Source organism: Microcaecilia unicolor, chromosome 5, assembly GCF_901765095.1.
Source record: "Microcaecilia unicolor chromosome 5, aMicUni1.1, whole genome shotgun sequence".
Taxonomy (NCBI): Eukaryota; Metazoa; Chordata; class Amphibia; order Gymnophiona; family Siphonopidae; genus Microcaecilia; species Microcaecilia unicolor.
The window spans coordinates 175,975,796-176,000,642 of NC_044035.1; the positions used below are offsets into that span (position 1 = coordinate 175,975,796).

The following is a 24,847-nucleotide window of genomic DNA, read 5'->3' on the forward strand; positions in this document are numbered from 1 at the left end:
CTCCTCCCACGCCCAAATGGCTTGCATTAGGATGTTTTTGACATGGATGTCTTTGGTTTCGAAAATCGCCGAAAGTCAGAAATGTCCATGTCTAGGGACGTCCAAATTTAAGGATTTGGATGTCTCTGACGGTATTTTTGAAATGAAAGATGGACGTCCATCTTGTTTCGAAAATACGGGTTTCCCCGCTCCTGGATTTCGCCGTTTTGCAAAGACGTCCAAATCGCAACTTGGACGTTTCTTTCGAAAATGCCCCGCCACGTGGACATACAAGATTCAATCATTTCACTCTTATTTTGAATGAATTGCACTGGCTCTCAGTTAAAAGTCAAGTACAATTTAAAGTTCTGATGCTAGTATTTAAAGTAAGGGTTCTCAGCCCAGTCCTCGGGACACACCTAGCCAGTCAGGTTTTCAGGATATCCACAAAAAATATGCAGGAGATAAATTTACATGCACTTTTTCCACTCTATGCACAATCTGTCTTATGCATATTAATTATTATTATTTATTGTCCAGCCCGCACACTGTGGTCATCAAATAAGTTGCTATTGGATGTGCCTTCCTTTCAGCATATTGGACTGGATGACTACCAGTTGAGTATATTTTATATTGCAGGTGCAAGTTTGTGGAATTCTATTCCACAGGAACTACAAGGTATGAGGAATTTTCTCCAGTTCTGAAAGCTTTTCTATTTTCTGAAGTTTTTAAATTGTAGACAGATAGTCGATTAACCACTAAAACATTGGTTTTGAATGGTAAGAATTTAGATAACTAAACACTTACTTGTAGAATTTAAGATAACATGGTTGGAGTGTATAAGAATATTGTTTGAATGTCATTGTCTAGCATTGTCTTATTTGGCTCATTGTGTATGTTTTATTGTTACTCCCCTAGAATGATGTATGGACTATAAACATTTTAAATGAATGAATAAATAAATAAATGTAAACCACTTTGGTTATATCTCAGAAAGGCAGTAAATCAAATGCATTACTCTTACTCTTTACCCGTTCACTTTCTCTTTGAAGCTTGGTGCAAATAGAGCAGGTTAAAAAAGCACCATGCATGCTCCATTTTGAACAGCTTGAAAATTACTCTGCAGTCGGTAGTTATTAAGGTGCATTAGAGCCATAATTCCCCAAATTCTATAAATGGCACTTTACATATCGTGTGCAAATTTGGGCATCATCTAATTTGCATGCACATTTTAATTGATTAACACGCCAATTAGCGCCAATAACTAGTCCCTAACAATTAATTATCAGTGCAAATTGGCATGAATTGAAATTTACATGGCAAATTTATGCACCTTGATCTGTGTGTAAAATTTACACGTGGCTCCAAAAAAGGAGTGGTCATGGGAGGGTCATGGGTGGATTAGAGGCATTCCTGCAATTCATGCACATTATAGCATAAGGGGGATTCACACCTAATTTAGGCATGAGGATTTACACCAGGGTTCAAGTTGGTGTAAATGCTTGTGCCTATAAGTAGTCTGGATCCCAGCGCTAAGTGCAATTCTAGAAACGGTGCCTAACGTTGAGCGCCATTTATAGAATAGCACTAACCATTATTTTTGGGCGCTATTTATAGAATTTAGTCCAATGTATGTTGTAACACATGCTAATACATAGCAATAAAAGATGCAAAGCACCTCATTACTATGTAAATACAATAAAGTGCTTTGTTGTGAACACTGGTAAGACCCTTTATTTCTGAAAAAATGCCAGCTAAATGGAGGTGTTATTTTTTTCTGCCCAAGAGCATCAGGTCGCAAAGCCACAGCCCAATGCTCCTTGGCCAGTTCTTAAAGGGGTTACCTATTAGTTTGCCCCCTACCACTGCTGCCTCCCCCATATCAGATCCTCCCTCTCCTCCAAAGCCAGCCCCCACACTCTCCTACATGTCCCCTCAGGCCTACCTTTACTAATCCCTAGGGTCCTGTGGGGGAGGGGGTCTAGTGATTCTCAGTCACTCCTGCCCCTGCTGGCACTGGATTCAAAATGGCACCAGCAAACACTAACAGTAGTCTCACGGTAGCTTGACCCTAGAGGTAGTACTGTGAGTGTACTGGTAGGGGTCATCAATGCCTTTTTGAACCCAGCAGCAGCAAGCGCAGGAGTGATTGGGGATTGTTCCTATCCTATACCTACTAGACTCCAGGGATTAGTAAAGGTAGGCTGAAGGAAAGCCTTACAGGAGGGCAGGGGGCTTTTGAGATGAGGAGGCCCCTTTGAGGAGAGAGGAAGTGATATGAGGGGACTTCAGGATAGAGGATCTGATATGAGGGCGCCCTTTAGGATGCAGTCCTGGAGAATCAGGCTGTGGCTTACTCACTAATACTCTTGAGCTGTATGAAAAACGCAACTTGTGAAGTTGACTGCAAGCAGCATTATTTATATACTTTGGGAGTGACTAACTTGTGATAGTGAGATACTACAGGTTATTTAGTCACTCATGTGGGAAACTAAGTGTAGTAAAAGACCAACTTTTCCTGTAACTTAACAACTACCCCCCTAAGTGACTAGAATTGCCCTTGCTCCAGTACACCTTTTCTTGATTGCTTTATGAAGCAGACTGTGGAGCAGTAGATGAGCAAAACCTGTATTTCCCACTATTCGAATCTGCCCTCAAGAAGGTCCTTCTGTTTCCATAATCCATGTGCTTTACTGTCAACGTACGATGCTACTGAATAAGTGAAAACAACATTTGCCCTGATTATGCTTCAGTGAACATTCTTATCCCACCAGTCTTCTAGGCAGGAAACACTGCCCTAAAGTCAGTAAGAACAAACATTGGCAGAGCACCATCAATGTACACTGAAGAATGTGCTAATAAAAAAAAAAAAAGGGGGGGGGGAGGGATATACCAGATATAAAGGATACATAATGTTGCAAAATAAATACCACAAATATGTAGAGGGGAGACAAAGAGGTGCCTGCAATGTCAGACTTACAATGTAGGTAAACAGAATTTGCATCTATTACAGACTCCCCACCTAAAGCAGGATTTATAAGAAGGATTTTATAACAGGACACCTTTCATAAATGGGCTTAATGCACCTAAATTAAGTCTATTTTATAAAGGTCCAGATAAAACAAAAACTCAATGTTCGTGTTCATAAACCTGGGAAAAACCATGATCTCAGTAAAGGTATATAGTATTCACATATTATATCATTTTAGCAACTTGGATATGGAAAGCTGAGTCTCAACTTTTTCACTGTCACTTTGTTCAGTTCTCGATGTTCTTATACCAATTCCACAGGTTACTAATATTCTCTCTCGCTCCAGACTGTGGTATGAGACTCAAGTTATGCACTTATGGGTTATACATAGAGTGGAAAGGAAGTGGAAAAAGGGCCAGTCCTTCTCTGATTTGGATGTTTGTAAATCTTTGAGTCAAAAGTATAATTCTTTACTAAAGCAGGCTGAAAGATCTTATATTATCAAACAAACGTATTCATCTATTAGCTATCCACAGCAATTGTTCCAGAAAAAGTGACATCATGCGTTGTTAAAAAAATCTTTATCTTCATTATCTGATTTTACACCAACAGTTTTCCATTCTGTTTTACAGGAAAAATTAATTTGCTGCTGTTCCCCCTTGCTACCTACTATCGCTGAACTCTCCCCTGCCTATGGTTCCTTATCCATCTGGCCCAGTTAGTACATTTTTAGCCTTCACGCCTCTTACTTCAATAGGAATACAAAGTTTTCTTAATTCTATGACACCATTGGGAGCAATCCATAATGGTGCTCCTGAAAAATTGCTTAAGGACTGTTCAACTTCCTTACTGCCCATCATTATGGACTTTATTAACTCTAGCCTTGCAATAGGCTTTGTTCCAGGGCAATGAAAACATTCACGGATTCATCCTCTCCTAAAGAAACAGAATTTGGATGTATCTTCACCTTCCAATTTTCATCCTACAGCCAACATACCTTTCTTGGGTAAGGTGGTGGAATAGGCTGTTTTTCATCAATTGCTTCATTTTTGAGAAAATATTAATGCTTTTCACCTTAAGAAAAGTGGTTTCTGAGAAGGCCATAGCACGGAAACTGTTTTATTGTCCCTACTGAACTACACTGTGATTTTGTTGGACTCTGACAGAGATGTCATGCTGCTACACTTACTATGCTTTCGATTCTGTTGATCATTCACTTTTGTTAGTACATCTGTATGATACTGGACTTGAGAGTGCCCCCATGAATTGGTTTCAGTCTTATTTTTCGGGCCACACACATTTGAAGTCATGATTGATGTTCCAGCATCCCTTTCTTGTCCACTTTCATGTGGAGTTCCTCAAGGACTCATTTTGGGCCTCATTTTGATTAATCTTTTTTTTTTTCTTCCATTGTCTACTCTTTTGCAAGATCTTGGATTTTCCACATATATATATGCTGATGATGTTCAGATTCTGAAATCTCACAGCAGTTAGGACTTGGAATTGAAGTCCCTTGTTGACCTTTCACTTACAAAGACCGTGGCCTGGTGTCTGCGGCCTTACGGTTTTCTACAAACAAGTCCCCAACTTTTTTTTTTACTCCTTGTTTAAACCAGGTTCCTGTTAAAATTAATGCCACTGCACATTCTCATCCACCAACCCACATTTAACAGACTCCATCTTGCATCCCTTCAGCTCTTGCACCACAGCAGGACTTACATATAGCAGAGAAGAGCATGTCCATAACCTTGAAGCAGTTATCTAGTAAAGTTTTGGGCTTCACGGATTTCAGTGGTCTTTTTTCCTCTGGGCTTCGTAGCCTGGACATAATGTCATGAACGATACCTCCAGGTATCCAGGTATCCAGTACATCATCCTGAAAGTAAGGGAATTATAAAGATGGGAAAGCAGGAAATGAGCAGAGCACTTTATACTTCTCCTCCACTTCTAGCAAATGCAGGGAACATCTTGGCCATGAAAGCAACAGTTATACAGTGCAGATCCTATAGCAGCATGAGGCATTGATATATTTCATTGTATTTATGGACCCATTAGTAACAAAGTTAAATGAAAATTAAACCACATACCATAGAAGGACATGTTTACCCACTCCTACCCTAGCTAAAATAATGTTCAAGCACCTTTCTGACCTAACTTCCAACTTTCTTTACATTAATCCCATTATTTTCTTACTCCTGTTACTCTATCTTATCTATCTATATGTTCCATCTTTGCTTATACTCTAGGCTGTCAATGAAAATATTTTATAACGTATTGTGTAACGTAGTATACTATGCCACACTTTCCCCCCTTGTTTACTAAACAACGTTAGCGGCTGCCGTGCGCTGACGATACAGCCCATTCACTTTGAATGGGCTGTGTCGGCTCTGCCGCACAGCAGCCGCTAATGTGGCTTAGTAACAGGGGAGTTTGCATTGTTGTTTGCATATTGTTACTGCTGCAATTGTCTATTGCTTATATTTGACTTCTTCTTGCTGTACACTGCCTTGAGCGAATTCCTTCAAAAAGGCGGTAAATAAATCCTAATAAATAAATAAACAAATATATTTTAAACAGGGGTGGAATCTGAGAATCCCATGTGACTACCAAAAATTCTAATCAGTCAGCTCAGGTTCTTCTAAAGTGCCAAACACTCAATATTATCAGGGTTGCTGCATTTGTAGGAGAATGTTTGCTGCCCCGTTGCTTTCTTTTCCCCCCACTATGAACCCGATATTAAAAAAAAAAACTGAGCCCCTAAATTTAGACTCCTAACTTTGGCTTCTAGATTTCTGCCCTAATTTCAGCCACATTTAGGAAAATAAGTTTTAAAATTCATCTTAATTTAGAAGCTTAAAAGTTATAAAGCAATTCTATAACCATGTGCCTGTACTTGTGTTGGCACCTACACACCTATATGCATGCTATTCTATAAAGTAGAATGTAAGGGCCCCTTTTACCAAGCTGCGGCAAAAGGGGGCCTGCGCTGGTATCGACAAGTGTTTTTGACACACGCTGAGGCCCCCTTTTACCGCAGCCAGGTAAAAGATAGACTTTTCTCTTCTGCAGGAAATGGCCATGCGGCAAGTAAAGCACTTGCTGCGTGGCCATTTCAGGCGGGGAGCCCTTACCACCACTCATTGAGGTGGCGGGTAAGGGCTTTTGTGCTAACCCGGTGGCAACCAGGCAGCACGCGGCACTGCCCGATTACTGCTGGGTACACACCAGTGCTACAAAAAGAAATATATTTTTGTAGCACCGGATATGAAGGTGCGCTGGGGGTGGGAACTACCATCAGGCTGCTGCCTTAATCCCGCGGTAGTTCCTTTTCAGTGAGCGGTAAGCCAGTTTTGGGTTTACCACTGTTTTGTAAAAAGGGCCCTAAGTGCATTACAGCACATAGATGGGTGAAGAACGGGTAGAACACAGTGGCATATTTAGACTAGCAAGCAGATGATCAAAAGCAAACGTGGGCACTAGAGGTCAATAGTGCCCTACCAGCGCCCATGTTTGCTACCGCCTGATCATCAGAGCTGGCCAGTGTGTGAAACAATGTGCTGGCTCTGATTGCTAATTGCATGCAAATGCATGCAAATGAGGGTCTCTCGCATTCCTCCCTAATGATCAGTGGGCAGCCGCACACTAAACAAGGGCACTGCTCCCGCTGCAAACCCTAACGCCAGCTCGGAGCTGGTGTTAGGGTTTGCCAACAAGGGAGGAATAGGGGAGACCCACTGAAGATGTTTGACAGGTCCAGGCTCCTTAGTCTTAGAAAATTTTCAGAAAGGTTGATTTATGAACATAGCTCTCAAAAGGGTCTTTTTATTACGCTGCAGTAAGTGCTAACACACGTTTAACACAGCTTAAAAAGGCTTATTAAGGGATGCACTCAAGTGTCCTGCAGTAATTTCCTGATCTGTACATGTAAACCACACACTAAAAAAATATATTTTTTATTTTACCGTGAAGGGGGCATGTCTGGGAGGTGGAGAGTGGGTGTTGCTGTGCTAATTAGTTAGCACAGACTAACTAATTAGCGCCGGATTAAAGTGTGAGTTCTTACCGCCTACATAATGGGTGTCGGTAAGTGTTCATGCACTATTTTTTTTTAATGGACACATACAAATGGCAACATTAGCACATGATCACCAAAACATGGGTGTGGAACCACACTTTCTAAAAAGAAAACATTTTATTTGTACCCTGCGCTTTCCCACTCATGGCAGGCTCAATGCGGCTTACAAATTATATACAGGTACTTAGTTGTACCTGGGGCAATGGAAGGTTAAGTGACTTGCCCAGAGTCACAAGGAGCTGCCTTGTGCCTGAAGTGGGAATCGAACTCAGTTCCTCAGTTCCCTAGGACCAGAGTCCACCACCCTAACCACTAGGCCACTCCTCCACATATTCCCAACAAAGTGATCCACTTACAAGAAAACAAGACTTTTAACTCAAAATAACCATAGTAACATAATAGATGATGGCAGAGAAAGACCTGTACAGTCCATCCAGTCTGCCCAACAAGATAAACTCATATGTGCTACTTTATATGTATACCTGACCTTGATTTGTATCTGCCATTTTCAGGGCACAGACCGTAGAAGTCTGCCCAGCACTAGCCCTGCCTCCCAACCACCGGTGCTACCACTCAATCTCTGCTAAGTTTCTGAGGATCCATTCCTTCTCAACAGTTCCTTTATGTTTATCCCACGCATTTTTTAATTCCGTTACCATTTTCATCTCTACCACCTCTCGCAGGAGGGTATTCCAAGTATCCACCACTCTCTCCATGAAAAAATACTTCCTGACATTTTTCTTGAGTCTGCCCCACATCAACCTCAATTCATGTCCTCTAGTTCTACCACCTTCCCGTCTCCGGAAAAGGTTTGTTTGCGGATTAATACCTTTCAAATATTTGAACATCTATCATATCACCCCTGTTTCTCCTTTCCTCAAGTCAGCAAGTCTCTCCTCAGATGTCTTGTAACGCAAATCCCATACCATTTTTGTAGCTTTTCTTTGCACCGCTTCAATTCTTTTTACATCCTTAGCAAGATACGGCCTCCAAAACTGAACACAATACTCCAGGTGGGGCCTCACCAACGACTTGTACAGGGGCATCAACACCTCCTTTCTTCTGCTGGTCACACCTCTCTCTAAATAGCCTAGCAACCTTCTGGCTACAGTCACCGCCTTGTCACACTGTTTTGTTGCCTTCAGATCCGCAGGTACTATCACCCTAAGATGTCTCTCCCTGTCTGTACATATCAGACATTCACCGCCTAACACATACATCTCCTGTGGATTTCTACTCCCTAAGTGCATCACTTTGTATTTCTTTGCAGTGGGATTTGAACTGGCCACCTCTATATTACAAGACTGGTACTCTAACCACTTGGCCACAGCTCCACTTACTTGGATGTCCTTCCCTTTTGATTAGCTGTGAATGGCTGAGAGACCCGTCTGTGATTGGCTGAGAGAGACCTGAAGGGGCATAATCAAAAGGGAGGGACCTCCAAGTAAGTGGAGCTGTGGCCAAGTGGTTAGCCCACCGGTCTTGTAATCCAGAGGTGGCCCACTGGTACTACTGAAAAAGCCAAGCAAAAATAGTTTTGATTTAAGGATTTTTTTTCCCACTTTTTTCGAAGCCGGCCATCTGTAAACCCGGCGATCTCAACATTTGACCTAAATGTTGAGATTTAGCCGGCCCCGACCGTATTATCGAAAGAAAAGATGGCCGGCCATCTTTTTCGATAATACAGTTGGCACCGCCCCTTTGCGGAGCTGGCCCCGAAGATGGCCGGCGCCGTTCGATTATGCCCCTCTAAGTTATTTTTTTTTCTTTGTTTGTTTTTTTGCCTACGACTGGCAGAACCTGTCCACAAAGTTAGAATGCTACAGGACAAGAAGCAGTTAGAAAAGCCTATCCTCTCTACTATCAGAGCTAGGCAGGAAAGGAAAGAGGGTTTTTTTTTGTTCTCGTTTTTGTCTTTTTGGGAGGGGGGCAGGGTTAGAAGACAGAGAAGTGCACCACAGTACAGATTCACAGGACAAATTAATTAAGCAATAAACAATAAGTTCAAAAGAATAGATATATCAGGTAGCTAAACCTATAGCCATATCAGACTATAGAAAGAAAAGCCTCATAGAGCTCCAAATCCAAAGATCTGTAGAGCAAAATGTGATCACACGGAACTACTCTTCATCATCGGCAGAAAAACCTTCCAATAGTTCTAAATCTCAACTCAAGTTGCTCCGGATGTTTGCTAACTTACAGATAAGTACAGCATTTAATGACACTGTTTGTGTATTGAGCAAAATTTAAATTGAACACTGATCTTTAGTAAGACATGTGAAAAGACTATAAATATTTTGCAGATTTAACTATGGGAAGGTTTTTCTGCCGATGAATGGAGTAGATCTGTGTGATCACATTGCACCTTAACTTCTGCACGGAAATTGAAGCGTATTCTAAAACAATGTGTATAACTTAGGGGCCCTTTTACTAAGAAGCATAGGCGCCCACGCATGTACAACAGGCATCAAATTAGAACTAGAATTACCACCCTGGCCGGTAATTCTAATTTTGACACACGTCCAAAACGTACGGCAGAAAATAATTTCTATTTTCTACCATGTGGCGCTAAGCGGGCGGTAATCAGCAGTGTATGCGCGCTGAAGATTACCGCCTGGTTAATGCGCGAGATCTTTCCGCTAAGTCAATGGGTGGCAGTAAGGTCTCAGGCCCAAAATGGATGCGCGCTTGTTTAAATTTTGCCACACATCCATTTTCGGATACAACACAAAAGCCTGTTTTGCAGGCGTGCTGAAAAATGGACCTGCAAGCGTCCAATACACACGCCTACACCACCCATTTTTCAGCATACCTTAATAAAGGGACCCTTAATTGTTTAACTAGCTAATCAGTGCTGTTAATTGGATGTTTACAAGCAATTATCAGCACTAATTGGCATTAACATTTACGCACACAACTCGCTAACTGTATTCTGTAAAGTGATGTGTGTAAATTCCAAGATGCATAATTGAAAAGGGGGGCATGGTTATTGGTGTGGAATGGGCGGATTGTGGGCCTTTCAAAAATCTATGCACATTATTATAGAATATACCCATTCTATGCCCAATTTATGTATCAGGATTCAGGCCAAGTAAAACATGACCCAAATGGACAAGACCAAATTTGGTTTCATGGAGAGCCACTCAGTGTATTCTATATACTGCGTGGAAATTTAAGCTAATTCTATAAAATTTAGTGTACTTTAGAGAAGACACCTAGGCGTATTTTTTACCGCCTGGATTTTTCAGGCGCCATATATAGAATTTAGCCCTAAATATACACATACACAAATCATCAGGTCACAGAATTCCACTGCACTGCTGCAAGAACTATGCAAACTGTTCTCTTTAAGCTTTCATTAAAAAAAGTTTGGATAACCAACTACAAATAGGACCTGTCCAACACGGCCTCCTGACTCTGGTCAACACTGAAAGGTGGCTTTTGTTTTGGTTTTACTCCACTGCATCTATGGACTTATAATTCCAATTCCTCTTGAAAAGGCAATCATACCTCGATGTAGCTTTTCTTGGTTGTGAATATGCCAAGCTCTTAAAAGCCCACTACAGTCCTAAAATGATTATTAGTTTAGGATATTGGTGGGGGGGAAGGAGTGTGGGTGATGGTTTTCAAAATCCATGGAAGAAAATACTGCAAGGTATTCAGCAGCGGTGGGATATTTAGGTAATCATATGTCCATACATGTCTGGAGCACTGGGGTTATCAGTGGTAAAATTATTGCTTGTTACAAAGGAGGCCAAGGATAAATTCCAGTTTAACATAGGAGGAAAATTCAGAACTTTTTAAAGATATTTATAGAGAGCCAGAAGCACCCTGCTTCCTTCTGTTCTACATAATGTATGCACTGAAAATTCCAGGTAAAAGGACAAGATTCTTGATGCAATTCTGCCTATAAATAAGTTATTCTATATTTCTAATCCCAAAGGTGAGGTGGGGGAAAGACAAGGCCCTCGAGATGCCAATTTGGATTTAAAAAATATCTCAGCAATTTTGGAACAAACGTTAGATGAAAACTCTGAAAGATCCACCTTGATTGTATCATTTATTTTCGAACAAGATTTAAATAATATAATGAGACTGTACTTTAAAAATTTAAAAACTTGTTTTGGTGGAGTCAAGGTTCAGATTTTCCCTGATGTAACGAAATCAACCCAACATAGAAGGAAGGCCTTCCTGGCATTGAAATCACAAACGTTGGATATAGGAGGGATTTTCTTCCTAGTATTTCCATGTAAATGTACTGTTAAGTTGGGCCAGGTTAAATATACCTTTTATTTACCAGAACATTTAAAATCATTTCTTGAGTTGAAGCAGCTGAAATGATATAAGATATCTGTGGGAATAATACGCCCTATGTTATTTACTATTTGTATTATTTAAGTTTTACTTCTCTAATTCCTACCGCCCCCCTACTTAATGGGGTCTAAGGAAGCAATAATTTTATTTGTAGGATTAAAGTGATGTAACTTTACCTTTATTGCTGGATCAGCTTAAATTTCTAATGTGTTTTTGAATCATGCTGTATTTCAGTAACAAGTGAATTCTTGTTATAATGTTAAAATTAATAAACAAATAAAGAAAAAAAAATGGACAGGATTCTTAACTAGAACTGCGCTCCTACCAGGGGTGTAGCCACGGGTGGGCCCAGGCCCACCCATTTCCACCCAAGGCCCACCCAAAAATAGTGGATCGCAACCGCAGCTTCAGGTGAGTCTTCTTTTCCCTCCTCACCCCCACCACAAAGCATCTGGACTCCGGAGCCTTCCCTCTGTGGCTGCTGAGATGAATCTCTTTCCCCTCCCTCACCCCTGCCGTAAGCATCTGGTTTAAATTAAGGGCGGGGCCAGCAGTGATTCGCTGAGCACTCCGGAGCCTTCCCTCTGCCACGATCTGCCCTGGAAACAGGAAGTTATGCTGAAGAGAGCTGATCTTGCGGAGGGAAGGCTCTAGAGCAGGTCTCTTCATCTGTGATCAGCGAAGCGATAGTGAGGGAGGAAAACGGAGTGAGTGGCTGTACCTGTAGGGTGGGAGAGGGACAGGCTGGGAGACAGTGGCTTCACCTGCGTGGGGGTGGGAGGTAGGGGGGGCTTGAGGCCATAGGGAAGGGATTGAAGAGAGGTTCTGGACCTTCAAAGGGGGGGGGGGGGTTGGCTGGAGAAAAGGGAGATTCTGGACCTCCAAAAGGGGGGAGATGGCTAGCTGGAGGGAAGGGAGAGAGGTTTGGGACCTGCAAGGGGGGGCTAGCTGGCTAGAGGGAAGGGAGCCAAGTTTGGGACCTGCAAGGGGAGAGGTTGCTGGCTGGAGGGAAGGGAGAGAGTTTTGGATCTGCAAAGGGGGTGGTGGCTAGCTGGAAGGAAGGGAGGTTCTGGACCTGCAATGGGGGGGGGGGGGGGGTGGCTGGCTGGCTGGCTGGCTGGAAGCAAGGGAAAAAGGCAAGGGAGAGAGGTGCTGGACCTGAAAGGGGGGAGGAAGATGGAGGGAAGGATGAGAGGTGCTGGACCTGCAAGGGAGAAAGGCTGGGGGCTGGAGGAAAGGAAGAGAGTTGTTAGACCTGCAAGGGGGGCAGGCTGGAAGGAAGGGAGAGAGGTGCTGGACCTGTGGAGAGGGGGGGGGGGGCTAGAGGCTGGAGGGAAGGCCTGCTGGGGAGGCTTGAGAGAAGGGAGAGAGGTGCTGTACCAGGAGGAGAGATTAGAGGGAAGGGAGAGAGATGGCGCCGGGAATAGAGAGGCTATGCTGGACACTGGGAGGGAGGGGTATATGGTCACAGGGAAGAGATACTAGACATAGGGGACAACAGGAACTCAAAAGGGAGATACTGGGCATGTGAGGGCATAGGGACACAAGGGGTGATGCTGGACACAGGGGTAGGGGATAGAAGGGTGGTGATGGATGCAGGAATTTGAACATAGTGGAGATACTGGACAAGGAACTATAGGGACACAGAGATGGGAGATGGATGGTGGACATGGAGAGAGAAGAAATGACAAATAGACAGGAGACCCTGGTAAGTGAATTAAGACAGAAAAAAGCAGAAACCAGAGACTAGAACCAAGCTGATTTGAAAAATAAAATAACCAGACATCAAAAGGTAGAAAAAAAAATCATTTTTTTCAATTTTATGATTAGAATATGTCACATTTGGAATGTACATCTTGCCAGAGCTGGTGTTAGACATGGCTGGAGCCCAGGCCATAAATTTGGGAGGGAACCCCAAAGCCCATCACCAGACTGCACTGCCTTCAGCTTCCATCATGCTTGTGGCTCTCTCTGGCCAGGGGACCAAGAGCAATTGCTCTAGTTGCACTCCAACACCATCCCTGGCAAGTACTATGCTTATATTTTGCACAGGAGGAAATGCATTTCTTTCTGTATCTCTGGTATTGTATTACATGCAAGGTTTGGCTTTTTGGGGTTTTGGTTATATTTATGTTTATACTTTTTAGTCAATTATTCTATATTTGGCATTTTTATTCCGTGTGTGTGATCAAGGTATTCCGTTAGCATGAATTTTTTATGTAGCCTTCTGTAGTAAGTTTGGTTTGTTTAGTTTTCCCAATAGATGTATTGATATTTTACAGCCCCACTGTAATATGTAGGGCAATGCCTTTTTCATAGGTAGGATCCTTCTTTTGGAAGTTAGTGCTGGCATTGTAGATTTGCACTAGGTTATGAGTGACATTTTGTTTTAAAGATTGTTTTATTTACTATATGGCGGCTGTTGATATTACAGTGAGTTTTATGGGGAAATGTCCTAACTCTGCTCTGTACCCATTGGGGGAGGGACAGGGGGTTCTGTGGATGGAAAATTTATTTGCCTTTAATACTAGACCATACTTTCTGGGATCATTTCTATAGCGTGTAACTGGAAAGATATGTTGAAAAGTGTTTGGTCTTGCTATACAGGCTAAGTATGTGTGTTAGGGAACCGAGGCTCAATGGAGGTGGAAGAGTGCATGCAATCTCTTGTACTTCCCCCTGAAGTCTGCACTGCTACCCTTATTGAAGTTATTGGGAGTGGGGTAGAGCTGGAGCATGGGTGAGGTATCAGGTGGCAAGTTTTTCAATTTCAAAAAAGTTGGCAACCCTGGTGCCCACCAATCTGACCTGTTGGCCCACCCAAAAATTGCTTTCTGGCTACGCCACTGGCTCCTACCAAAGAATTTTTATTGTATTTCATGTACTCGGATCCTCAACCCTATCAGAATACAATTTCCTAATTCCCAACAGGGTTGCAATCTCACTCAGTTCAAACTAGAGAGGAAAAGTTGGACTACCTTTCCATGCGTGCAATGGGGCAGAACTTCGGGGCCAGTCTCTTTGGAATGACCTGGTTATCTCATTTTGAGGCAGATTTCTAAGCATTTTCCCCAAAGCCACAAAATAGGAAAACCTCTTTAGAGCACCAGACCTTTATGCCGATGCAAACAACCAGACACTATCACAACTATGTATTAGAGTTGTTCTCAGAGTTTCACATACCTGAAAGATAGGTGCATACTTCTGTAGTAGAATTCTGGCTTGCCATGAGATCAGCATTTACCAAGCCAAAGAAGAAGCATAATTTTACTACACTATTTTTATGATGGGGAACTGGATTTTAGCTCACACTCTCTTTAGTAGTAGCTCAAGGTGAGTTATATTCAGGTACAATAGGTATTTCCCTGTCAAAGGGCTCACAATCTAAGGGGCCCTTTTACAGAGTAGCGGTAAGCCCACACTAATCTGGAACTACTGCTGGCCGAACGCAGGCACCGGCAATAGTTCCAGCCCCGGTGTGCACCATTTGCCACACTATGGAAAACAGCTATTTTCCAGAGCGGCACTAACCCGGAAGTAATTGGGCAGCACCACGCGCTACCCGGTTACCGTCGGGTTAGCGCAGGAGCCCTTAACACCACCTCAATGAATCAGTATAATGAACTAAAAGAAAATGATCAGCATATGAAAATGAACTGATCCCCATGGACTGGATAAGTAAAGTCAGGGAACTAACAAATAGATTAAAAACCGAGCCCTGGGGGACCCCACATGTTAGAGGGAAGGAAGCAGAAACTGAGGAGGATTGGGGATACCTGAAAAGAACAATGACCAAGAAAAGAAGTAAACCACTCTAGAACTGTGCCCACAATACCAAGACAGGAAAGACGATGTAAGAGATAATCATGATTAATCATATTGAAAGCTGCAGAAAGATCAATAGAGACTAATAAAGCAATTTCCCCCTTTCCACATTACTGTGAAGTTCACTGAGAAGTGCAGCCAACACTGTCTCTGTACTGAAGCCAGGAAGAAAACCTGATTGACGGGGGAGGGGGGGTGCAGAGCAATAATCGACTCAATGTGGGCAGAAAGCTGATTGAGTACCACTGATTCAATCACTTGAGAGAGAAAAGGTAAGTTAGAGACCAGGGAATAATTTTTTGCTAACAAAGGATCGAGATCAGGGCTGACTTCAATGAGATTGGAAAGGTACCAGATGTCAGGCTATTAATGACAATACAATGTAAAGAAGGAAGTAAGCCTAAAGAGGGTGATTTCAACCAACTTGAGGGTAAAGGATCCAAGGAACGAAAAGAATTATGTAGATGCAGTACCATTTTAGAGAAAGATACCAGAGAAGGAAGATTGAATGAAGACCAAGTAGCAGACTGACTGCTAACATATGGTTCAAGAATTGAAAAAGGAACAGATAGCAAGAAACTTGACTGAAGCAACCGAGTAAAAAAAAAAATACTTGGCCGGCACATCTGATGATAAATGAACTTTTGAGCCTGAATGTACAGAAGTAGTAGTGAGAGTATTAAAGACTCTAAATAATTGTTTTGCAGAACTTGAAGCTTCCTTGATCTTTTTAGAATATGTCCACTTAGCAGCCCGCAGTTGTGCTATGTAATACTGTTGGATATTCCTAGCCACCCTCCTAGAAGTGACTGACACTCAGCTCTCCGGACCTGGTGCTATCATCTTCTCTCTTATTTTATTATTGATGAAATTGTGAGCAGTCTAAATGGCGCTCCTGGCTGGGAGATTAGCAAATCTTAATAAATCTTCAGTGCCAGAGACTTAATTCAATCAATTTGGTTACATAGCATCTGGTGACTCATAGACTTCATACCTCTGGAGGAGGGGCAATTTGTATACAGCTGTGTGGTAAAAAAAAAAAACTCCAGAACTTTTACCTTGTGAGCTGTCTGAGCTACGCTGGGCATTTTCAGACTTGGTTTGATTGTAAACTGACGTTACCTGTGTCTTAATATCTTCCTGGTTACCTGCTTTCTATTCTATCTTATTAAAAAATAAAACTGTCTTTTCACTTGCAGAGGGTCTGACCTCTAAAAGTTTCTAAACTGTCTTCATCTTATTGCCTATAACTTAAAATTGTTGTTGCATTGTGATTTCATATTATTTTTATGCTGGTACTATCTTAAAGGTGCTTTTATTGAACTGTGTTTTGAACTTCTGTGCCAGTGATTTCATATTTTTATACTGGAATTGTCTTAAAGGTGTTCTCATTAGAACTGTGTTTTGAACCTGTGCCAAGTAACTTAATCCAATTTGGTTGCACGGAATTTGGTGACTGTGGTGTCTGTCTTAAAGGTGTGTTTATTAGAATTGTGTTTGGAATCTTCAGTGCCAGAGACTTAATTCAATCAATTTGGTTTCATAGCATCTGGTGACTCACAGACTTCATACCTCTGGAGGAGGGGCAATTTGTATACAGCTGTGTGATAAAAGAAAAAAAAACAGAAATTAAGTTTACCTTGTGAGCTATCTGAGCTATGCTGGGCATTTTCAGACTTACTTTGATTGTAAGCTGATTTTACCTGTGTCTTAGTATCTTCATGATTACTTGCTTTCTATTAGTCATGATGATGCTCTATACATTATTAGTACTCTTTTAAATAAAGCCCTTCTACCTAATTTTAATGCATGTAATTACAAAATATATGCTATCAAATACGAGTGAGAGAAACTTTAAAATTTCAGGGGGACAGGGGAAGCCTATTTAGCTCTTAGAGAACAATTCTGGATACTTGAATTAAATTCTATTTCCTCATTGGGCTTGAATGATTACATCGAATGGAATGTGACTATTTGATAGGTTTAGGCTGTATGATGTCATCACGCCATTGACGGACGTTTGTTTCGCTTAAAAGGTCGGAACACAAGCAAGGAGTATAATTGAGGAGCAAGCAGCACTAGCATCCCTGAAAAAGACATTTTGAAACAGAGACCTTGGAGCAAGCAAGCTAAGATAAGCAAGCATATTCTTTAAAATAAATTTTTGGCCCAGATCCGATTGTTCTAATTATATCCAGTGCTTTACTACTTCTTTTTATTCTTTACATCACAAATTATGGTGTGCTGATTTGCAATAAGAAATTTGAAAAAAACTGAAATGGGGGGTAGGAGGGTGTTCATTAAAGTTTTTTATAACATATTTTGTAATTACATGCATTAAAATTAGGTAGAAGGGCTTTATTTAACGGAGTACTGATGATGTATAAAGCGTTATAGTGAGCTGTTTCATCATGGCTAGTCTCACTAAAATATAGCTCGGCTGAAGGAACAGCCTATACTGAATTCTCCTTCCTTTCTATTTAATATATAGTTTGATTTAGAGTTTGGTATTCTTTTTTTGAACACCCCCAGTCCCCATATAGGGATTGACTACATTTTTTTAAAATACCTATATTTTCTGGCATCTTATTTATGATGGGGACTAGATTTGCATCATACTTTGAAACTGCAAAAATGAGTTAACTGGTGTGGGCATGAAGACAAGGCTGCAGCAACCATTCCTTGATTCTTGTATTGCCCCTTAAGTTGTTCATCACCCCCCCCCCCCCCCCCCCCCCGGAAGAACAAAATGCTGAGAAGAAGGGAACTTTTTCTGCTCCTAGAGGGCTCACAATCTAAGTTTTTGTACCTGGGGCAATGGAGGGTTAAGTGACTTGCCCAAGGTCACAAGGAGCTGCAGTGGGAATTGAACCCAGGTTGCCAGGATCAAAGCCCACTGCACTAACCATTAGGCCACTCCTCCCTTGCTGTTCTTTGTGACCTTGGCCAAGACACTTGACCCTCCACTGGCAGTACAACTAGATTGTAAGCCATCAGGAGACAGGAAAATACCTATTGTACCTGAATGTAATGTACCTTGAAGTGCTACTAGAAAATGTGAGCTCAATCCAAAATCCTCTTCCCTTTCCCCTCCAGAGTAAGCCCTCAGTATAACTGGCACAGAAGTGTTTGGTACAAAGGAGAATACATCAGAGAATTGGTTTACCAGGTCTTCCACTTCAGCATGTTAGGTTCATGATAATTGTCCCATTTATTTGGTTTCTGTGGCAGTGTCCATTGGCACCTGAAGCATCAAATCTGGTTTGGCTTGCCTAATTAAGAAATGATATTCCCTGAGTTTCCAAAGTTTAAGCAGATTCATATGATGAATCAGTTTTCTTTTGGCCAAGCAGGTGTACCTCATTATACACAAAGCTCATCTTAATAAAAAAATAAAAACTGCCAAACTGTGTCAGAATAAAAAAAAAAAAAAAAAGAACATCTAGTCTAGCATCTTGTTTCTGACAGTGGCAATAAATAAGTGCATCAAAGAAGTGTATAAGTGTATAAGAATAGAGCATGAATAGAATTCTCCATCAATTCTCATTCCCTAACAACTTAAAACACTCATTGAACCTCAGGTAATATATTTGTTATGTTAATAATTTGAAACTGAGCTTTACTCTACAAAACTTTTTTTTAGACCCAGTTACATTATTTGCCTCCACAACTTATGGAAATAAGTACAACAAATTAAGGGGCCCTTTACTAAGGTGTGCTAACGGATTTTGCGTGTGCTAATGAATTAATGTGTGTTAAGTGCCATGCAGCTCACAGGTATACAATGGGCTCCATGGCATTTAGTATGCATGAATCATTAGAATGAGCTAAATCCATCAGTGCTTCTTAGTAAAAGGGCCCCTAAGTAAGCAATGTATAAAGAATTATTAACTTTTGCTTATTTTAAAACTATTATCTAATAGTTTCTTCTGGTTCCCCCTGTACGAGAAATGATGAAGTGTATGTGTACTTTGTCCACATCATTTATAAATTTAAATACTATTATGTTTTGTTTCATTCTCTTTGCCAAGCTGAAGAGTCCATTTCTGTACCATCTCTTTGGTGTACTGTGATCTCTTTTAGAAATGCTATCTTACAATCAGCTTACACCCTCCACTTTTATAGCCATTAAGCCAGTGCTCACCAGTCTTTCAGTGGTTGTGGCCCCAATTCACACAGCTGCCAAAAGCACATGACCCTCAGTGGGCACAGATTTGATAATGACATCCTATATAATACCCACCCAGGTCATGACTCCAAATGAGGGCTCTGCAATCCTATTTGCGGTCCACCCACAGCTTGGAAAGCACTGCTTTAAGCAAACCTCCAAATACATGTATAATTGCTATTCCCGCCTCTGCTTTGCTTATTTTCCACTCCCCATTTTCAGCAACTCATGGTATTTTCTTTCACCTCAAAAAGTATCATGCTTCCATTGTCACCTGTGGCACTCATAAGAAAATATACTATATAGCCATTGTGAGGAAATGTATAGGGCAGGGGTGGGCAACCTCGGTCCTTGAAGGCCGAAACCCAGTCAGGTTTTCAGGATTTTCTCAATAAACATGCATGAGATCTATTTGCATACAATGGAGGCAATGCATGCAAATAGATCGCATGCACATTCACTGGGGAAATCCTGGAAACCCAACTGGGTCATGACCCTCAAGGACAAAGGTTGCCCACCCCTAGTATAAGGAAATCCTAGTCTCCTTAAGTACACTTCCCTACCAGGACATTTTAAGAGAGCAGGTGCTAAGGAACTCAGCCAGGAGGTTGTGGTCCAGCCAGGTAAAGCAAAAGCTCAATGTTAGGGAAATACAAGGAGAGGTCCAGAGGGAAGCCTCTAGGGGAGATACCAAGATTTATTTATTTACTTGGGATTACTTGATATACTACCAACTGCACAAAGTGTCCCTAGGTGGTTTACAGACAAAAAAAATCAAGTTTAGAGAAGAGGAAAGGAAATACAATCAAGACAGAAAGAGAGGAGATAGAAGACAATGTGAACATGATAGGCTAAAATCAGTAAAGCAAACAGGTAAACTAACCAAAATGCAGACAGAGCTGATCCAAAATAAGTTTATTAAGCAACAGAACAGGAGGGGTATACACACACCTGACTCAGGGCCCAATGCAAAAATGTTACTGGGCCAGCAATGTGCGTTTTTGACCATTTCCAACCAGTTAAGCGAGCACTATATTCAGCCGACAATGCACAAAGGGGCTCTGCGGGCTTTTTACCATTCACGGCAGCAGACAATGGGAATCACATGCTATTATATTTAAATGAGCTGACTAGTATTTAAATGTGCATTCCGAGCAATACACAGCTGTTTTCCAAGCAATGCACAGAAGTAGTCCCAACCTTTTATAGGGAAATTTTTATGGGAGGTCAGGAGCTGTCGTTGCAAGTTATACAGGCTGCCTGCTCCTGTTCTTCCTTCATAAAATGTCCCCCATATTGGCAGATTTTTCTATCTCTGGAGGCTGGCTTGCCAGGGTGCTGCAGGCAAGGGACGTTTGTGCTGCTGGAACTGCTGGCTCTGTAGAGAGGTTGAGTTGCAAGTGGTCACCAAACCTGTGTTTATGGCTGCAGCTGAAGGTAACAGCAGAAAGATGTCCGAAATGGCCTGGAAGGTGCAGGGCTTTGGGGCCCCAGTGGTAGTGTGCTAGGGAGGTGCTGAGAGAAAGAGAGACAGTGGATCAAGAAATCTCCCGTGCCCGATAATATTGAGAAATCTGTGCCAGATAGAAAGTTTTGAAAAACAAACAAACAAACTACACATGGCTTTCATACAAGTAGCTTGTATGGGCGTATAAAAGCTCTTGTGCTGTTCTGGGCATGCGCATAGCAGCCACGCTTAGTGGTTGGCTGCAATGCACATGCCCTGGTGTTTTCCTTAACCGAGCTGCACAGTAAAAGTCCATGCAGCTCATTTGCATGTGATTACTTTTGAGAACTGCCCGCTATTTCCACATTGGTAATTTTACCATGGTGGAAATATTGGGTGGTTCTTTCCAGGGACCTTCGTGCATCGGGTCCTCAGCCAAGTTTCATCTTTTAATGGGCTGCCTCAGAGGCTAATACCACCAAACTGGTGTGAAACAACTGCAAACACCAAGCTTGACTTCAGCTGCAGCAGGACTTGTATCTGTGAGGGTAGAGTGACGATTTCTTCAAGCTTGGTGTTTGCAATTGTTTCACACCAGTTTGGTAGTATGAGGCAGCCCATTAAAAGGTGAAACTTGGCCAAGTCAGGTATGTGCATACCCCTCCTGTTTTATTGCTTAATAAACTCATCTTGGTCTGTATTTTGGTTTCTTCACCTGTTCGCCAGTCTGGATCTTGCGGCCCCATCTGCCTTCATGCTTTTTAAGACCATCAAAATTGGAAAGGAACAGGAAGAGGCAAGTGGGGAGCAGGGGGAAAGAGAAAACAGGTAAGGTAAATTATGGTAGGCAATAGTTCATAATGGTTCACCAAGTGAAGAGCCAGGTTTTGAGTGAATTCCTGAATGTTTGGAAGGATAGCTCCATATGGCTTTGTGGAGAGTTCCAGAGGTTGACTTATTTTCCACCAGAATCGTTTGGCCCACACTAGCACTCTCCTCGTCACTTCACTGGCTCCCTGTCCGCTTCCGTATACAGTTCAAACTCCTCTTGCTGACCTTTAAATGCATCCACTCTATGACCCCTCACTACCTCTCCTCTCTCATCTCTGCCTACATTCCTCCCCGTGAACTCCGCTCTCTGAACAAACCTCTCTTGTCGTCCCCCTTCTCCTCCACCGCTAACTCCAGACTTTGTTCCTTTTGTCTTGCAGCACCTTATGCCTGGAACCGTCTTCCCGAACCTATATGTCTAGCTCCATCTCTACCTGTTTTTAAATATATGCTGAAAGCTCACCTTTTCACTACTGCCTTTGGCTCCTAACCGCTACTCATTTGCCCTCCTCCTCCCTGTTCCTCTTTACCCTGTAATTCCCTTGCCCGTAATGTCTTGTCTGTCCGTTTTACCTAGATTGTAAGCTCTCTGAGCAGGGACTGTCTCTCTATGTCAAGTGTTCAGTGCTGCATGCGTCTGGCAACGCTATATAAATGCTATTAGTAGTAGCAGTAGAAGTTGTGGTCCTTGGTAACAGAATGCAGTCTCACAAATAACATCATACCATAAACAGGAGGGAGAAGGCAAAAAAAGAGGTTAGCCTGTGAAGAACGGAGCTTGAGGGGCAATTGAGTGTAAGAAGATTTGCAAGATGTACAATGGTGTACCACCAGAAGCGTAGCCAGGTTTTGACATCAGGAGGAGCAAACTTTTATAAACTAGGCACCGGTTGGTGTCAGCTAGACAGAAGTGCCTGTGTTGTTCTCAGGTGCAGTGGCCGTGGAGGGGCAATGATTAATACAGGCAGGGCCGTGCCAACACAGTAAGCGAGGTAAGCATGGCAGGAGGGCGCCATCCTCTGGGGGGCGCCCTGCCGCACCATGCTTACCTCGCCCTCTTCTCCCCAGATCCTTTTCCTTTTCTTTTTTGTTTAAATTTACCTCTGTCCGGCGGCAGCGTAGCGTTAGTGAGAAGGAGGCGGCGCTCCCCCGCCCCGACGTGTCAGTCTTCCCTTCGCTCAGTTCCGCCTTCTTCTGACATCAGAAATGATGTCAGAAGAAGGCGGGACACTGAGCGAAGGGAAGACTGACTCGTCGGGGCGGGGGAGCACCGCCTCCTTCTCACTAACGCTACGCTGCCGCCGGACAGAGGTAAATTTAAACCAAAAAAAAGGAAAAGGATCTGGGGAGAAGAGGGCGGGTAGTGTAGCGATCGTTTTCGGGGGGGGGGGCAACTGCAGGGGGGGCGCCGGAGACCCTAGGCACGGCCCTGAATACAGGTTGTCTCTTTTGCGTCCTGCCTACAAGGAAACAGGAAGTTACATCAGGAGACAGGACGCAGAAGAGATCCCTGGACTGGTCAGAGCAGGCAACCTGTCTTCTTAACTACAAGTAAAAATATTAAAATTGTGACCATCACCCCAGGAACAGCACATACACTCCTTCCAGTCCTGGACACTTTATTTAAACCAGATGGGCTTTTGTTTGTGTGGTGACTCTACAGGATGTGGAAACCACTAGTCCTGAGCATTTTTATTTGTGTGACAAGTGTCACCAGAGGCGGCCCCTACCCTACAGCCTACTTTCAAATAGGACCAGCTGCCTACATCTCTTTTGTGCTTCCCTAGAGACATCAAGGAAAATTCTTACTTTACAATTAAGGAAAAACCTCTCTCTCTTCTTAAGTACATTCTAAGAAGCCATTCTTTATCTGACGACAATGCTAACCTAACTACTAATGTAGATGGAACCACAAGATCAGATTCAAAAGTTTCTAGAATAGCTGAAATGTCAACAACATCCATTTCCAACTTGTCTGTTTCTTGTACCAAAGAATCTTTCCTTTTTTTTTTTTTAAATGGGAAATACTAAACTGATGCAAAGGGAAGCAGGTTAGCTTCAGGAATTTTAAGAACCTCTAGCAGATATTTTTTCAGCATTTCTTGAGGTGAGCTTAGAGAAGACCGTTAAACGTTCAAAATCCTTAAACTGTAATGTCCAACATAGTTCTAAAAGCTTTCAGCTTTGTGTCTCGAATTAGTGAGATCTTTGACCTCAGAAGTTTGTATCAATTGAGCTGAATCTAACCTATTTTTCCCAGTACTTCAATTCTTGAGACACTGAAGTTAGATGCAGAGAAACAAAACAAAATATGTTCCCCCCCCCCCCCCCCCCCCATTTTCCACAAATCAGCTAGAATGGACTTACTTCCTTCGGCCATTGCAGGGCAGTGCAGACTGTGGACTGCACCAGTGGCGTAGCCAGACCTGACATTTTGGGTGGGCCCAGGGCTGGTATGGGTGGGCACTGTGTATACAGGTGAGAGTGGCATTTCTTGAGATACTCCTAGGTGATGCCTTAGAGTGCACTTGATGAGGGATTTCTAGGAGTGGAGGAGTGGCCTTGTGGTTAGGGTAGTGGACTCTGGTCCTGGGGAACTGAGGAACTGAGTTCGATTCCCACTTCAGGCACAGGCAGCTCCTTGTCACTCTGGGCAAGTCACTTAACCCTCCACTGCCCCAGGTACAAATAAGTACCTATATATGTAAGTCGCATTGAGCCTGCCATGAGTGGGAAAGCGCGGGGTACAAATGTAACTAAAATAAAATAAACAGTCTGCCCAACAGCTGTCCAGCATCAATATGGACCACATACATACTCAAAGCCTATATAACAAACTTTAACACTGCCAATTCTGAACACACAAATACTAATAACAGTACCTTTAGAAGGGCAGCAGTGAATATATACACAGCAGCAATATGCGTCACTGGAGGAGTCAGACTACTCAGACTGATATGGATCCCAGCACAGACCACATGCCAGAAGAGTCACTTTGGTCACATGCAGAGCACAAACCTCATCGATTGCCCAGCATCGGCTCTGTCCTTCCCTGCCCCTCTATTCCTCCCTGTGGCCCGACATCGGTCCTGCCCTTCCCTTCCCTTCCCTGCTCGCCTCGTCCATCCCTATGGCCTGGCATCGGCCCTTCCTTTCTCTGCACTGCCCCCCATCTATCCCTATAACCTGGCATCATCCCTCCCCTTCCCCGCCCCTCCCTGTGGCCTGGTGTCGGCC

The 24,847-nt window shown here is 42.7% G+C and overlaps 1 protein-coding gene across 5 annotated transcripts in view; it reads right to left on the minus strand.

The window, feature by feature from the left end:
- The window catches only part of IL34 (interleukin 34), a 144,940-nt gene that overhangs the window by 11,730 nt on the left and 108,363 nt on the right, over positions 1 to 24,847 (minus strand). For 3 of the 5 annotated variants that reach the window (XM_030203600.1, XM_030203601.1, XM_030203602.1), the window contains exon 6: positions 4,670 to 4,826. The exons of 1 other annotated variant lie outside the window; for it this stretch is intronic. In XM_030203600.1, the coding sequence (XP_030059460.1) occupies positions 4,670 to 4,826 (157 nt within the window). Of the gene's footprint in view, positions 1 to 4,669; positions 4,827 to 18,330; positions 18,437 to 24,847 lie in introns of those variants that run through there. One more of the 5 variants, XM_030203603.1, reaches the window with a different exon arrangement.